Source organism: Taurulus bubalis (assembly GCF_910589615.1).
Source record: "Taurulus bubalis genome assembly, chromosome: 11".
In the NCBI taxonomy this organism is placed as follows: Eukaryota; Metazoa; Chordata; class Actinopteri; order Perciformes; family Cottidae; genus Taurulus; species Taurulus bubalis.
The window spans coordinates 11358745-11376719 of NC_136599.1; the positions used below are offsets into that span (position 1 = coordinate 11358745).

A 17975-nucleotide genomic window follows, 5' to 3' on the forward strand; every position below is an offset into this window, starting at 1 on the left:
CTCTCCAACACATTGGCATCCTAGTGTTAACAAGTTCCCTATGGTTTATAGCAGCCATACAAAAAGCTCTGGGATTACATTTTGATATGTTAAATTTGTCCTACCTTTAACTAGATTAACGATAGTCTGTAGTGTTGATTGCATGTTTACTTTCCTAATGACAAACATCGGTTACTGCTAGAACTACCTTTGCACTTTCACTACGCTTTCCATCGTGAAGGCATTGAAATGGTTCTGGGTGACGAAACAAAAATCAGAGGTGCAAATCAGTGAGCTGACATAAGCCATGCGAAAAAAAAAAAAAAAAGTACTAAGAGTTCACCTTCAATAGTGCACAAATTGTTGCAGGTAATCGCGTCAGTCTCTGTCAGATAGCTTAACAGCAAAAAAAAAAAAAAACAGTGACGGAGACTGTCAATAGCATAGCAATGATATCTCTCAAAGAGGGCCTAAAGATAGAAGTTACCGTAACCAGGAAGGGAGGAATGCAAAAAGGAAGAACGAATATAGAACAGTGAGAGCTTTTCAAGTTTGAAGGATGAATGGATAGATTAAGAGAGGTGGCATTACAGCTCAACTGACGGAAATATGTAAACTTGTATTCTATTCTTCATTGAAAGGAGTTAGTAGACTGTTGAAGGGATGGGGAGGCGAGTGCAATGGCTAGTAGGTGGGTTTGATTAAGCACAGGGTTTCCAATGTCAAGGGCAGTGCGTCCGCGGAGGCCTTTGGGGCAGCCCGTTATTAGAGGGTCGGTCTTGGTTGTTGGAGGAGGTAGCGGAATGTTGGGGACCTCTTGAGCTGTGCGAACGCTGGGGAGGACCGGAAGGACCAGAAGGGCCACCGTCACTCTGGTAGCGGTGGTTAGCACGGCCGACGTTTCTCTCATTGTAGGAACTGCCGTTATACCTCTGACCGCCCGAGTGATACCCTTGTCCCTGGAAAGTACGCCTGTTGCCTTGGAAAATCTGAGAATTGGATAATCAAAAGTCACAATTATTTACATCGCTGAAGCGAGTCAACATCCTCATTTGTTTGAGTGAAAACACAACGGCTTTCTCAGCTGACCTGTTTGTTTGGTGGAGGGCGGTTTTCCCTCGGGGGGCTTTGGGTCTGGGTGGCAGGAGGAGTCTCCAGCAGGCTTGGGCTGGCGACAGAAGAGGACGTGGAGCTACAACGGGACCGATTGGAGTAACTTGTACGCGGATGGTAAACTGTAAAAGAAATGGCACAGAAAATCAGTACAACCTGGGACTCATTTTATTTTTTGCTACCGTGAGTAAAACCCAGAAAAGGCTGTATTTTAGCATTGGTCTGTATTTGGGTGTTTAAGGGCCCAGTTTAAAGTCATCCTTTGTCTAAGAAACGTGGTGAAATCTTTGGTCATCAATTAAAACTAGCTCATACTGTGAAACACATCCACCGATTTAGAGCTTGTGTGCAAACTAATAAAAAATTGGTCGCTAAGGGAAGTAAGGTTTCTCAGACCGAGAACAGCAAACTTCAGAGAAAACGGATAGATTTGCAGTTTATAAGTGCAAACATACATTTTTGCACTATTAAATACTGCAAATGAACCGGTGTGCTCAGTACCTTACTTCATGCAAGATATTAGTTATCACACTCAGTCTATAGGTGTCTTTTACTCAGCAGTGATGACGAGAGTTTAATAATCCTACTTTGTGGGAGAGATTTGTGCTTCAGTTCAGCAAGGTTGCATAAATTCTGATTATCTTCATTTGCATGAATAAATAAGTGTGTTTCCCAGTAACAATATGGATTACCTCGTTTTCACATAAAACTACATGATGTATTACTTTAAGACACATTTCTATTAATAAATGTTCAACCCGAGGAAGATCAGTGGGACTAAAAAGAGAACATTAATAATAATTATGTGAAATATTTAGTGTAGTGCCGAAGCCCGAGATGTGTAAGAATTATTTTAGATAACCAAAATAAACAGATTCCTGCAAAAAATTAAATTTTAGTGGTTGAAAGTCTTTGTAAAAGTTAGACAGGAAGTTTAGTTAGATTTCTATCAAGCTAAAGTTAAGTTTTGATTCTTATGATCTTTTGTTTTGGTGGGAAACATTTAATCACGGAATCATTTCAAGAATTAAAATCAAACAAAAAGTCAAACAGTTTTTGGAGAAAGAAAATGTGCTTTATGGGCCTTTTTCTGTATTGTCAGCTTTGGCTTAGTCCAATTGTCAGTCACAGTGGCACACATATTGGCCAATTATGTTATATAATAATGGGTTTATTAGCAGCTGTAATTATGATATGACCTCGTAAAATGAAACTTTGAACACAAATGAAAAAGATAAAACAGATGAAAATGATACCGTACCTGATCCAAACCCTGAGATGCTGGTCTTCAGCGGTTCAAGATCAAACGTAAATCTCACAGCTCTACCGAGGTCTTCGTCGTATTTACGCTCACTCACAAAGTGCTGAAAAAAAACAGAAAATAGATTATATTCATCATCAGCATGCTCCAAAATGCTAAATGTATTTTAATTTTCTCTTTTGTTATTTTAATTATTAGTTCGGTGTGTTTCACCTTGGAAAAAAGAACAAATTTGCTTTTTAATTTGCTTTCAACAAAAGCTCAACGATTAACCCCCATTCACCGCTATGAGGCTGTGTACTAAGAAAGAGACAGAGAGGAGAGGCCAAACTGGAGCAGCAGCATTGTTCAAGCACCTTGATGTCGGCACGCAGTTCAGTCAACTGCTCCTCAGACATGGACGCCGACTGGTCCGTCAACCTTCTGAGCTCATCCGCTCTCTTCTGCCGGGCGCCCAAATTTACCACTGAAACAAAACAAATGGGATCTTTTACAGATATGAATCTATTTTATGAAGCCAACAAGAAGACTTTCAATCTTTCTTGAGCATGGTGTGTCTTAAATGCAATAGATATTCTGACAGATTATGTCAAATTCATTTCTCAATTATTTGTTTGGTATAAAATGTCAGAAAATAATAATAAATAAAAAAAATCCTGAAGATGGTGTGGTGCCTTCAAATGTTTTCTTTTGTCCAAGAAAGTCAAAAACCTGAAGGTATTCACTTTGTCACTTCCAAGAAAATCAGTAAACGGAGAAACTGGAATTAGAGAATATTTGGTATTATGCTTGAAAGGTGATTTAAAGGATTAATTGATTATCAGTATAGCTGTAGATTATTAAAATGATATAATCATTATAATGTTGACAGTCTCATAGTCTGTTTCTGTACAAAGGGTATTCCCTGCAGTCCCAGTAAGTTTCATTTTTCCGTAAGAACTCAGCTGTCATCTGATATGACAAGTACAAAGTGCAGCTGAACTAAAAGATAAACAAGGGTCATAGATAAATCCATGTTCAAAGGAAGATACCGTGTACAGCTAATCAAACACCTGGCATCTCCTGCCACAAAAGCTTCATTGGGTCCAGTCAGATACTCTGGAGGGTTGAATGGTCTTTCATGCTTTTATGTTGTAGAAGGTCCTCTTTAAAAATAGATGTTATTCTGTATTATTTTATTTTTACATGGAGACCCAAACACTGTAAAATGGTTCAACTAGACTGACAATTGAAATGGCAGAAAGAGACAAAAGGTACCTATGAGAAGCAGTTCAATAGGAATATAATACATCAGCAGTCATTGGTTACAGAAACTGGAAGCTTAGCATACAAATGTGTGCATATTTGGATCAGAACAGCTTCCTGTTTCAGTGTCAAATGCACTATCTAGTCGGCAGCAAGCTGGAATTAATCAGCACCATGTTGCTCTAGCAAAGCTCTTCTTCAAACTTCACAATAGAAATAAAGGGTTTGTGTAGAGTTAGTACTACTGGAATATCAGATGAACTATGGACTGACAAATCACAGTTTAAACCTCTTCACAGACCACCTATGTTTTATGTTTTTCTGGCCTGGAAAACAGAATGAATCCAAGTTCCAACAGTATTATCACTTTCTGTGTGTACACACATTATTATTTTTTATATATATGAAAATGCACAGTAGTACATGTGTGAAGTTATTACTTTTCACCACTGAAGGAAGTTGTTCTGGAAACGTTTTCCCTTTTTTCTGACACTAAATTGACCAAACAATTAATTGAGAAACTAATGGCAGATTACTCGATAATTAAAATAAAACATTTGCAACAGCTACTGGTTCTTGGTAACACAAGTACCTCGAGCATGGGTCAATAAGGACTGGACGGTACTCTTCAATACTTGTTTTGGGGGATTTCATTGTTGCCGTTTATGTTTATACGTCTACATATAGAGCTGTGGTTATGAAGGAAAACCCATCAGTTAAACATAAATTCAACACAAGAAGGAGATTATTAGAAGGCACATTTTGAGGAAACCTGGCTTTTGTAATGTCGAAGAAATACTAGTTTCTTTGCTTTCCTCTCAATCCCTAAATCACCTTGCACAAAGACAGCATTGAGTCTCTCTCGACACCTGACACTATTCACTTTTTCCAGGCCTGGAACACTCTACACAGAGGCCAGAAGTAGAGAGAATGGCCTACTTGTACAAGTATGCAGTCTTGCTCTGTCATGTGTCTCTCTCACACACACACACACACACACACACGAAACTGGGACAACAATTTATTTTGCTACCTCTCCGGAAGTGATTCAGGTCGGACTCTCCAGGCCCTTGAATGAGGTGATAATTATGCGTGAAGAATACTAACAGCTCCCGGGTGGTATGTGAGACGCAGGGCTTTAGTTCAGTCTACATACTTGAAAAAATACAGTACTTACTGGCTTCTGCTTTCACTTTGTCCATTTCTCCCAGTAGAGTCACTTCTCTGTCCATTAAACTAGAAAAAAGAGATGATGAGTCATTTTCTTTACTAAAGAGAAGCACTGAGATTATGAATGAACAGCTGCACACAATACAGCAGCGTCATGCAAAACATAATGCAAAACAGCAAGTACAATACAATACAGTTGAGAATGAATACACAAAAGGAGGTTCCACACAAAGCATGACACTGAGTTTAGTATTTTTTTTTAAATAAAATTGTACCACAATTTAATCTCAGCTACTCAAAAGCTGAAGGAGAAAGTTGATTTAAACTAGACAAAGAAAAAGGTGTGGAAAATTATTGATTCTAGGACACATCGCTATATGGACGTGAAGATTCTGCATCAATGCAGTGACAAAATAATCAGGCTTTTGGTTTCATTTCAGCTCAGTTTGAGTCTTGTTTTGCTGTTGTTTTTACTGATCTTTTTTTCCCCATCGAGGGACACACACACACACACACACACACACACACACACACACACACACACAGTAAGAGTGGAAGAACTATGAGTAAGTAAAAGTCCACTGGAGCAGCTCATAATGTAATGAAAGCTCATCATGTAATAATCAGCAAACGTCGTCACATAAAGTAACAGTTTTGTGCATAAATAATAGATGTATAAATTATGAGAATATGACTGAACTACAAACTAAGGGTAAAAAAAAAAGTGCATAGTTTAAAACTTAAAAACAAGAGTACTCCTCATATGAAGCCTTCTAGTTTTTCATGACAGAAGTCTTTAAGGGTCACATCTGCTCAAAAGTGAGATTTCTATGTCTTTATTATAATTAGGGTTGGGTACCAACACGTCCGGTACCTACCGGACCGAAAAGCAACGCAGATTTCGGTGCTTCCTTCCGGTGCCTGAGCCGATTTAAATACATTTTTTTTACACTACTCTGTAAAGTTACACGGTATATAGATACTAAAAAGGTAGCGCGGTACCCGCACGCTAAAAACGATTATTAAAATAGCGCGGATCAGAGCACACTCTGCTCTCTGTCTGCCTGCATGCAGAGCGGGGCTCGAGGGGGCGGGGCTTCCAGCGCTCACACACACAGCGCGCGCACACAGAGATCGCTAGAGACACGAGCACGAGCTTTTGAATGTCCGTCCTCGGCTTGATGGAACAAATCTCTCCAGTTGATATTAATGATGACGTGTAGTCCAGTAAAGCAGCAGTTTTAGGATCCAACAGTGTCTGAGTTCTGTTGCACACGGTCCCATCAGGCCATGATGCTTGTGTCTGTTCTTTTTTTAAATATATATTTTTATAGTTTGAAGTTAAAAGGTTTGAAGCTGTAGTTTGAAGCGTGTTTTGTATGTATTTATTTATTTATATCTATAGTATACTTTAAACAGTTAATAATATTGTTCAATTTGAAGAAAAAAAATTGCCTTGGCATTAAAAAAGTATCAGTTCAGGCACCGTTTAGGCACTGGTATCGTTTTAAAAGTATCGGTTTAGCACCGGTATCGGAAAAAACCCAAACGATACCCATCCCTAATTATAATAAAACAGGTCAAAGAGCAATACAAACACTGAAAGTATTAAAAGGCTCAATCGGTGGAGACATAAACAACCCGTATTCAGAAAATGTGCCTTTAAACAAGCAGTCAGGATTTCTATACAATATTTAGACCATTTGACAGTTCTAAATGTAAACAGGATCAGCTGACAGGAAGTAAACAAGAAATGTGCTGAAATGGAGCATTTCAGACGGGGTGAATAAAAAGTATATTAAACAGATAGTACAAGAAAAAAATTGAAGTTTTTTAACATTAAAGCAAGTATTTGGGGTTTCTAGAACATGTTTACAAGTGTGAACCTGGAAATTAGCATAATATGTCTCCTTTAATGTCAGCAGGTGGATGACATAACGAACTCCAACTATTCCAAACATTTCTCTTCAAGATTTTTTTAGCTGATAATTTGCAGCTTGAGCAAGACGAACACTGCTGCATCAGCGTTATACGGCTGCATGAAGTAGCTGGACGCGCCTTTCCCTCTACATCAAGCAGTTTTTGACAAAGATACAATGGATGAGGACATTGGAGGCGTATCGTTTGATGGTTCCAAGTAATTTTTTGGGGGGGAGGAATCATCTTTTTTCTCCACTCCCCTGTTTTAGTTGTTGTCTTCCTTTTACTAAAAAGGTTTAGAGTCAAGGTTTGAAGAGAAGAGAAGTTTAATTAATGAATCATTACTGGAATGCAACTAAGCACATTGACTCAAGTACTGTCACTCTTCTTTTTCTACTACATTTCAGAGGGAAATATTGTATTTTAACTTCACTACATATATCATGATTATGATATACAACGTATTGTTATACAGTAAATTAAACTACCCAACAGTACAAAAGCTAATACAATTATCTCTATTGCAGCCAGCTACATCATAAAAATGCATCAATAATAACAATCTTATAATATAAAATATCATGCTGTAACAAATTAAGAGCCCATTTGGCTGCATAGCGAGTACTTTTAATTTTGTACGTTAAGTAGATTTTCCTTGTTCATATACTTACATACTTTTAGAAAAGTATTTGTTTTTAATGCAGGAGTGTTTGTTTTAAATTGTGGTATTATACTATTTTTTCATGCATGTAAAATATTTTAGCAGCCCGCTTCAATTCAAGTTAATATCGCAGGATTGTCAGAGATGGTCAATGCCATTTTCTTTTGAACTCGTCAAATGGACACAGCAAATTGTTTAATGTCATTCTATTTTTATGATCGCACCCCTTTACGCAGCAATCGACCAGGTGTGCTGGAGTCAAACGGTGCAGGATTTGACCTTCATCCTCAGGCGCTCTTCTTTACAACTACGTCCAGGACTGCGTGTACAAACAAGTGCAACAATTAGCCTAATTTTTTTTAAAGATTTATGACAGTAACGCAGTCAGAAGGAGGCTATATGACAGCAGGCGTTTTAACCCACCCTTGAGTGGGGCAATCAGGAACACACATAAACCAGATGTATCGTGAGAACTGGTACCGGGAGTACTAACAATAGTATTTTATTGTTGTAATAATAAGTCATTTCTAGGTGTTTGACTCTCTGCAAAGTGGAAAAACAACCACTCCTTTTTCTAATGCTCATGTAAAAAGGGGCAAAAAGCATTTTTCCTCGGGAACCCCCTTTAGTGTTTGCAAGATAAATCTGAGGGGTCATGAGAGAACAGATTTGGGGAAACAGAAGAAATATACAGTAGATCATCTTCACAAAATTATATGAAAAATCTCTCTCATATATACATATATATACATATACATACATACATACATACATACATACATACATACATATATACACATGGCTATTACACCCATGACAATCTTTGTGTCATCCAATACTCTATTACACCGTTTTTATTTATATTCCTTTATTAATCCCACAGTGGGCAAATTATTCTCTGCATTTTACCCATCCTTAGTAATTAAGAGGCAGTGGGCTGCTGTGAAGCACCCAGGGAGCAACTGTGACTTGCTCAAGGACACTTCGACATGCAAACTATGGGGAGAACAGGGATGGAACCGGCTACCTTGTGGTTTCAGGACGACCACTCTCCCCATGAGCTACAGCTGCCCCTAAGGTTGAACGACAGCCATGACCAGAGGCAGATTTTTTTATTTTTATTTTTAAACATGCTCACCAGGTCAGGAGCTCAGCAAACGTCTGCTTCATCTTCTTGATTGAAGAGTCCATCTCCTCCTTCACCACTATCCTGTAGCGAGTCAGTGAGGCGGTGCATCTCTGCAGGTCTTTCACAGAGCGGTCAATGTTGGGAGCTGAGAGGTAAACGTTATCTTGATTTAGTCACACATTGAAGAAGCGCTACAACACATTTTGTCCCAGATTAGGTTTTACCTGTGCCTTGGTAACAGCACACCATACCTTATTAATCCATAATATTCAAAAAGACTACATGTAGGACAAGAACATTTAAGAGGTAAGAGGTATTTGGTGTCTTACCCATCTTCCTGACTCCTGATGATCCCTGCTCATCAGTGGTGGGTGGAAATGAGGAACTGGGTGGATTTGAATTTGAGCCTAGCCTGTGTCGGTTCTTGTTGCCTCTAGGACCCTGTTGATTCCTCCCTCCTTGCTTTAAGGGGGGACTTGGAGCGCTACCTTGACTTTCTGCTTCTGCACCTGTGAGAAGACGGATGATTTTACAACAAGTAAAGTAAGTATTTCCAAACTGACTTCATATCAGTCCACAAGTTGGCTAGAGTATTTGGCTCTTTAGAAAGAAGTGCAAGAAAAGCCACCAAAAATCTTTTTGACAATTTAAAAAAATGAAGAGAAAGTGGTGAAATTGTTGCCTTCAGCGCTGTGATTACCGGTGGTTTCTGATGTAGCGGGTTCAGAGTCCAGCTCAGCGGCATCCAGGGAGGCAGTGTCCAACTGTTCACTCAGAGAATCAAGCGACTCTTCATCTATGACTGATCCGTTGGCATGAAAGCCGTTCACCTCATCCTTGCCCTCCTCAAGCGGTGTGGCCTCAGGTGGAGCCGGCTCTGCTGAAGCCTCTGGCTGAGGCTTGGGCTTCTTTTTCTTCTTGGGCTGAACAAGAAGATATCAATGTCAAATCTCTTTGTTCAAATTTTCTTTGCTCAAAATCTCTATCTTAAAATCAGAGCAGCGAGTCAGAAAAAGTTCAGTGCACACAGGGAAAGAAAGATAAAGTTGAAATGAAAATGTTGGCATTCAGATTCCACTTAGTCCATAGTTTACAATTAATGAAGAGCACTTTGAACATGCAGCCATTTCTTTCAGATAGAGCGGTCGTGATTACGCTCACTCTACAAAGACGCGCTCAAGGTGCAGGCTTTCAGGTTCTCACCTTCTTTTTGCCGGTAACATTCCACTCCTTCAGGATCTCAACTGCACTGCCTGGGGTGTAAAGCAAACAATGATGACGAAGGTGACACATGAGTGACTTAAAACCAATTTCAATATCTGAATGTCCTGAGGTTAGCCAACGCTAAATAAGGAACAAAGAAGTGTGACGTACGCGTGACAACCTTCGTGTTCTATAATTAAATCTGCAAAACTAAGAGGCATGCAAATGACGCCCAGACTTCTGAATGCAAAGCATGGCATGCATGAAAACATCTCAAGTGTGGGCGGCATGCCAGTAGTAAACTAACAAGGTAGTGCTGGAAATATACAAGCATATTTTGTTCTTCATGTAGTACAATTATCATGGTTTTCAAGGCCTAATAATTGTTCCAATAGTTGTACTGAACTGTCGGAAAAAGTTTTTTTTAACTGCGTGTTAGGATGCTGCACCTGATAGGTAGAGTGCTGATTAGGTATCTAATAATGTTGAGGTGTTCTGTTGCTGATGCTTTTGTTGTAGTTGTAAGTGAATCTCCCTATCTATTTATAAAAAGGCTTTGAGGCCCATAATTTCACATTCTTCAGGTCCAACAGTGGCGTCTTCATACCTTCTAAGAAAGATTGAACGGCCTTGTCAACACAGTTCTCAAAATGCTGCAAAACCAGTACAATCTCATTGTTACTTTTGTTGGGGACAACTGCCCTGACGGCACTGATCTGTAAAGAAAAAGAAAACAAAAATGTATTAAATGAACAGATTTTAACATCAAAAAGTTAACGATGATTCAACAATTAGTGTAACTTTACAATAAAAGGCGTTTTAACATTTAAACAACATTTGGCTTTAAGAAACAGCCGTTCGCTTTAAAAACAATTGTTTCTATGGGAACATATCACCACTCTATTCAACGTTGTATAATAGCTAGCACCGCCCATTTGCTTTTAATTATCTGTTTGAGATAATGTCTATCTGTTAGACATGGGCACCAACTGGAGGATGCCTACCCTCATACTTTGTATGGATGAGCTCGTCATCGCTCAATCTGACAGCAAGAAAGACGATCTATCACAGTCAATACGCATGATGATAAAACCACAAAACTCAACAACATTCAGTGTCTGGCAGGCCGATCTGCTCCCACAAATGGGCTTTTCGGTCAGCGTAATGATGTCCGTATGACATATAACGCTCAGAATCAATAGTTACAGCCAAAACAAGCTTCCCCCTACATTTTCAGTGCCAACCAGTGCTCCTCTGAAAAAAAAAAAAAAAAAAAAAGAGATTTTCAACAAGAAACGCTTGCAAACAAAAACGGTGTTGCGCTCAGAAAAAAAAGACGCTGCAGCGCCTTTTCTTTTGGCGGCCGCATCCCTCTCTCCTCATTGAGAACAATTGAAAAAGACGCTACTGCTCAGAGAAAAAAATAAATGCTTTATGGACACAGTCGTCTGTGTGTATTTTATGTCAATTATATTTTCTGCAAACAGAAAAGGAAATGTAAACTAACCAGCAGCTCCAATGCAAATAGACTTATAGAATTATATTTGTGTGTGTGTTTTTTTTGGGCACAAAAGCAAGTATTTTTGGGGGTGTAAGAGCCATGTTATATTGTCTAAAAATACGTTTTATTTTACTTTTATTGCAACATTAATGCGTGTTAAGCCCTTTAAATTGTTCACCATACGTTATTGCGTGTGGATAACTTTTTTTATACATTCGTTTACATGGAATAAAGTACATTTAACACAACTACGAGCCTCATCATTTGAAAAGCTGAGCATGGAAAGTAGGGCTGCAACTAACGATTATTTTAATAATCGATTAATTGGTTGATTATTTTTTTCGATTAATCCGATAAAAAAATGTTTTTATCAAAAAAGCGTTCATTTCCAACCCTTTATTCAAAAACAGAAGTGACAGTGCAAAACATCTTCAGAAAGTGCACAAACAGGTTGCTCCTTGAACATCCCTGAGCTGTTAATTAAAACAAAATGAACTAACACTAAAAACATACACATTTATGATTTACATCTGCCAAATGTGAGCCCTTTTTACTGTAATTGATCCCTTTAGAGGCTGCATTTAGCATACCCTGCTTTATCAATATGTATGAAATACTGGGACAGAGGGAAGCTGTACTGCTCCATACAGAGCGTCCTCTTCCTTAAACTCGTTCATTCTGGGTCTCTTATGACCACGACGTCACGTTGTTGGCTAAGCCCAACTACGTGATTTGCTTCATTCTACTTTGAGTAAAAAAAAAAAATTAAAAAAAAACCTGCAGCCAGATCCGCCGGTGTACCGGTTTAACGTTAACGAGTGACAGCGTGAACTGAACCAGACGGGGGGTGACGGCATGTTTCATCACGTTACGTTTTTTTACAAGCAAGACTGAACTGTAACGGAACATAACGTAACTTTAACGACAATACACAACCCAAACACGTTAGCTAACGTGATAGCAAGCTGACTAGCTTCCATTAAAAACAAGTTTGAGGAGCATGAAGACGCTGATTGGCCAAGACTCGACTTGTCAAAGATCTTCTATTTTTGACAACATCACAACCTCAGCTATTCTCGTGTCTCACTCCAATCTCAGAAACGCTTGCCGGCCAGTTGCTCTGCTCCGCTCTTTTTTTTCTTCTCTGCGACTTATTGCCCGGCATAATAATCGCGCGACACAACGAATCGATCATGAAATTCGTTGCCAACTCTTTTGATAATCGATTTTTATCGATTCGTTGTTGCAGCCCTAATGGAAAGTCTAACTCACTTGCAAGAGCATGCAAGTTGGACATGGTAGTCCATATGAGTCAGGAACCTTTACATCCTGTAATAAGTGGCGAAGAAGGACCGTAAAACAAGCTGCCAGTATAGGGAGCTACAGCCAAGGAGAGCGCAGAAAACAGGTTGAGGGGAAACCTGGGGAGGGGTCGCCTGCAACAGTAGAGGTCTGACGACTTTGAATGTCGAAGAGTGTGAACTTGTAGTTCCATCCCAGATTAACAGTTTTAAAAAGGATAGGGCTCGTCACGAGTTTACATAATGATATACATCAAGAAAAGTCAGTTTTTCAGAGGATTTCAGATGATGCGCTGTTGAACATCACAATACCTGTTACATACACTATTACATTGACTCCCGTTAAGACAAGATTGTGTCTAAAACTATGCATTTTTCCTTTAGCGATACTATAAGTGTTGCTCTTCCTCTGACAGCTTCCCTCTTAGGTTTAATGTTGCCAAAACAGCTGTGCAGAGGACATAATTAATGCCACTGAATATCAAGGCTGAGGAGCAAATCCACCAACACAGAATGGAAATGGTTGACTTTTGGAAAAGATTAGAATCCATTGATATATAAAAAAAAAATGTTTTTTTTTTTTGTTTCAAAATGAACCTTTTACAAAAAAAACTGCCAGTAATGTGCACTGTGTATACTTCTTACCTTCTCCTTCATCCTCTCAGCTGTTCCTCCCTGGGACATGGCCATGTTAGACCGAGTGTCAAACACCACACCCGACGAGTCTAGAACAGCGTCACAAAAGAAAAAAAATCCATTGTCTGTTCAGGCCTTGAAACATATTTGCAATTCATTGTAGAGCATCATTTGCAAAACAAACAACCAAACATCGTAAGAAATTTCCTGGAAAGAGTCGTTAGCTACCATTTACGACTCATGACAGATTTGTTCTTGGGAGGCTATTTGGCTTAAAAGGCAAGTAAAAGTTGAAACGTGCAATGCCATTTTTATCTACATGGGGGAAAAATATATTAATTTTTAACTTAAGTCAATGAATCAAGTTGACTTATCAAACAAGTTGAAAATCGATTTAATTTGTTTACTGTAGGCATCATTGGTACAACTTTGGTGACCAGCAAAAGAGCACGCACTAGTGAAAATAAAAAGAAAGTCATCTGTGCCTGAAAGGTCTTGATGGTCTGAAATAAATACCTAATAACCTATGATGGCTTCCAAAAACACATTTTGCAAGACAAACAACCTCAGGGGGGGTTATTTTATCAAGTTTAATAAGCGTAAATAATAAATAAATATATATTTTCAACAAAGGTCTGAGGAAAAGTATTTTTTAAACTACTAAACAAAAGCTGACAGCTAAGTATGACAAGTCAGGGGAAAGTCCAAATGTTAATCTATGGCCATTTAAAAACAAGATGGGGAAAAAATGCTGGCAGAGCATTCTGGAGAGAAAAAAGCCATGTAAAAGTTGTTTTCCATGTGCATGAAAGTAGGTTAATGTTACTGTGAATCTCCACAGCGATATCAGCACCCGATACGGATATTGAGCTGATGGTAACTCAAATAGCTGGATCAGATATTGTGACAATGTGGACGATCTATTCAATTCAATGTTTATACTAATACATTATATACAGTAAAGGTATTGTAGTCTGTTAGACTACACTTGTAATTGTAGGACTACATTCATTATCAGTTATGGATCAATGTATTCGTTATTTTATCTTAAACTATGAATTACCTAACTTAAACATACTTCAACTAAATGCTGCAGCCATTTATGAAACAAATGACATATTTCATGTGTGTATTCAATAACATATACATTTTTATTTTGCTAATGTCTTTAAAAAGTTAATACATACCCTTCTGGTTTTTCTTTGCCATGTTGTCTCACAGAAGTATCCAGGCAACACTTGGTTGGGTACTTCCTCAAGACTGTAATAACACTTCAAATGTGCTTAAGATGGTGTTCAAATAAAGGCGCCAAGAGTAGTCAATTTCACTTTGTTTTTCTTGTAAGAGAAGATGCCAATAAGGCTCACAGTGTTTCTCCACCAAGTTGATGCAAATCTGTGGGGCGGGGGAAAGAGAAACAAAACTGAAAACGAGTTTGCCCCGTGGACTAGAAAGTAGAAAAGAACAAATCAAAGTAACTGTCACAATGCTGAATGAACCAGAAATGCACAGACACCAAAAATCCACTTTTGTAACATCTGAAAATATGAATGCAAATGACATCCATTTCCTCTATAAATGAAAAACAGATTTCAAGAAGTTATTGTCTGTCTGGCAGAGCATTCTTGAAAAAGAATCTGTAGTTAATATTGTCCTTGGCAGAAAAACAGCATTTAGTTTGGGGGAGGGGAGGATGTTAGCAGGACTTTAGAAAAACACATCTTTGAATGGTAGTTCCTTTTTCTCAGTTCTCTGTAGGAGTGGTGGGTGATGACGAGGCTGTAAGGGCTACATCTAGCAGGGTAAATAATTAAAACCGTCGCCTTTTCTAGAGCTGATGATGGAAGTGAGCCTTCTTATATGGGCTTGTATTGTTATTTTACCACTGTACAGCACTTTGGTCAACTTTTGTTCTTATTAAAAGTGCTCTATAAATTAAACATAAACTTGAGCCGTTTTGCCTCCTTGTCATCTCTGTTGAGAGTTGCACATGCATAGTAACAATCGGTACCAAACTATGTAAACTATGCAGTTTGCTTAAAAATGCCTCAACCAGACCGCCAACAATCTGGACTCAAGTCAGCTGTTCACCAACTATTAGGTTTCCCTTTCTGACACAGGTTTTCTAAAAAGCGAAACTTACAAGCTGTACAAACCCACACCCTGCTGATTAGGACTTGGCATGCAACACAGTCCTGGTTCCACCACACCTCTACATACGTCAAACTAAGCAGAAGCACAATCAACAAGCGACACTACAGCAGCGACCCATGCAAAACACTAGGATGCATTATGTTTATCAAGAGGGATGGTGCATGAGTCTTCAAGAGGGTGCCAGGTGCACTTGTGACGCAACTCAGAAGAAGTGCTCACTCAGCACTCAAATAAAACTGGTGACTGAAAAGTTTGAGGTTGGCAAATAAGGTGGATATGTGTGTGAAAACGGGTCAACAGTTAGTTGATGTAGTCGCCAATTATTATGACAATCTATTAAATCATTACAGTCATTGTAATGCCGAAATGACAGAAAAATCTGTTTTCTGCTGTTTTACATAATATTCATGTGAAGAGCTTTGGGGTTTGGACTGACAAAACAAGATATTTAAAGGCATCATGCTTGGACTTTGCAACTGGGATGGACATTTTTCTTAATTGTCTGACATTTTATAGACCAAACAATTCATCTGGAAAATAGTGTTCAGTTGCATCTCTAGTCATAGTGACGTAGAGTCAATCTAAAAAAAAAGTCTTCCGTTTTCATTGAAGGGCAAATATGCGATTACTTTATATATATCAAATGTATTCTGACAAACAGGAACAAACCAGGTCCAAAGTCTTTGCACTTAAAAATGGAGCACTTCTTAATACAGGCCAGAAAACTAACGTTAAACATCCTAATTCAAACAGGTAACGTTAATGTTAAAGTTATAGCTAATCAGATAGTGATCCCCGTCATTACTCGTCGCAGTTTAGCAACCATCTTAAAAAATATAACATAACGTTAATTCAAAGTCCGTGTAATTCTTCAAATTAGCCTCAGGATGGCTGTAAAAACATTTCCATGTATGCAGGGTTTCCTGTAATCACAGCAAAAACACACACACACAAAATCTAGCCATTAGCCAACTTAATGTGAACGTTAACTCATATTGCTACATTCCTTGTGAAACATGACGGATTCAAACAGCATATATTGCACAGCCTTCCAGCTGAGCATCGCACGAGAGGGTTCACGTAACGTTATTAGGCTGAAGTCCGGAGGTTACGTTCACGTTAGCTTGCTAACATCCCCTCACGTCTGTGTGATTAGCTGGCGTCTGCGCTGCTAACCCCAGTGATGTCCCATTGCATCCTCAAAACAAGCAATGACTAAATGCACCATAAACTATACACGTCTTTTCTATGCACGGACCATTGAACGCAGCCGTAGCTAGCACGCAGCTAGCGGACAGCTTTTATTTGTCAACGCTCTGTTGTCACTCACGTTGAAGCTAACCAAACCTCAACGTTAGCTGCTCAACTTTAACGTTAAACAGCGTAAAGCTTTGCTCGCTAGATCCGTGATTAGCTCAATGTGTTAGTATATACATATTACTGAATACGTACTTGGTGTTGGCAAGAAAACTGAACAGTAGATTGTGAAAACAGGCTTCCACTGACTCCTCCGCCAGCCGTCTGTAATGCCAAGCAGTCTGCTGTGGGCAATGTTTTACTCGACTAGACTCCATCGGGGTTGCCAAGTTGGGTTCAAACAACCTCCCTTTTAAACAAGCCGTTTTGAAAACTCGAGGGTTTCCAAGTTCATGCATATAAAAGCTCCGCATATGAAAACACCAAGACAATCATTAATACAATGTAGATACAAATAACTAATTAATTGGTGTGTTGACTGTATTACTGCTGGCTGTGCAACACATTGCCCATCTGGGATAGAAGACGTTGCTTTACCCTCCAGTACAATAGTCTAACTTAATTGCACAAAAGGGCATCTTTCTTTCTTTCTTTTTTGTAGGACTCGTGAACAACTTGTTGACAAATAAACATTTTATTTATATTAATTAAAGTGGCGGGTTTTTTTTTGTCAAATCAGCAACCATGTACCAAGAACTCTGATTTTAGAACTAGGGCAGATAAACTGTGTTCACAGATTTTTACTTCTGTGTCTCAGGTCTCAGACATAGTTCCCAGCACTATCATCATCAGGCTTAAAGTTGCAGAAAATTATATGTAGTCACACGTTTTTATCCCCAGTGCAGCGGCAAGCTCACGATAAAATGGCCAGTGCAATAGTTTAGTTTTGTGCATACAACCCCATGCAAGAAATGTCCCTGAACATTTCAGGGATAAACTGCATGTGTGAAATGGATTTAAGAGATGAATAAAAATAAGAATGGACATTCTGGCTAACTTTCAATCCACAGAATGGGTCACTAGACAGACCTAGGTTTGTATATAAATATGCTATCATATATTATATCCTCAGCTTAGTATTACTCCTGCATTAATGTAAATGCATAATTAGATTTTTTTTTGTATAGGATTTCAACAAATGTAATATTTTCATTGATTGGTTGTTCTGTTTGTAAAAAAATCTTAAAATAGTGAGAAGAACCATCAAAATTACCCAGAGCCCCAAGTGATACCTCTACAAGGTTTGTGTCTGCATGACTATTATCAAAATAGTGTCAGCTGAATAATCAATTAATTGTGCTGGGTAAAATAAGATAAGATAAAATATGATAATCTTTTATTAGTCCCGCAGTGGGTAAATTGCAGGATTACAGCAGCAGGTGAAGTGCGCACAAGAGACACATACTACAATTTAATTTTAAAAAGCAAATATAAATAAACAGTAG

The 17975-nt window shown here is 38.6% G+C and overlaps 1 protein-coding gene across 1 annotated transcript; it reads right to left on the reverse strand.

The window, feature by feature from the left end:
- Nucleotides 1-701: 701 nt before the first annotated feature.
- spats2 (spermatogenesis associated serine rich 2) lies at nt 702-14328 on the reverse strand (the record flags this gene model as incomplete). Its single annotated transcript, XM_079225614.1, has 12 exons — nt 702-968; nt 1069-1214; nt 2354-2456; nt 2710-2819; nt 4776-4834; nt 8488-8623; nt 8808-8987; nt 9179-9401; nt 9682-9731; nt 10289-10397; nt 13129-13208; nt 14307-14328. The coding sequence occupies 12 exons, from the start codon at nt 14326-14328 to the stop codon at nt 702-704; spliced, it is 1485 nt and encodes a 494-aa protein (XP_079081740.1).
- Between the last annotated feature and the right edge of the window lie 3647 nt (nt 14329-17975).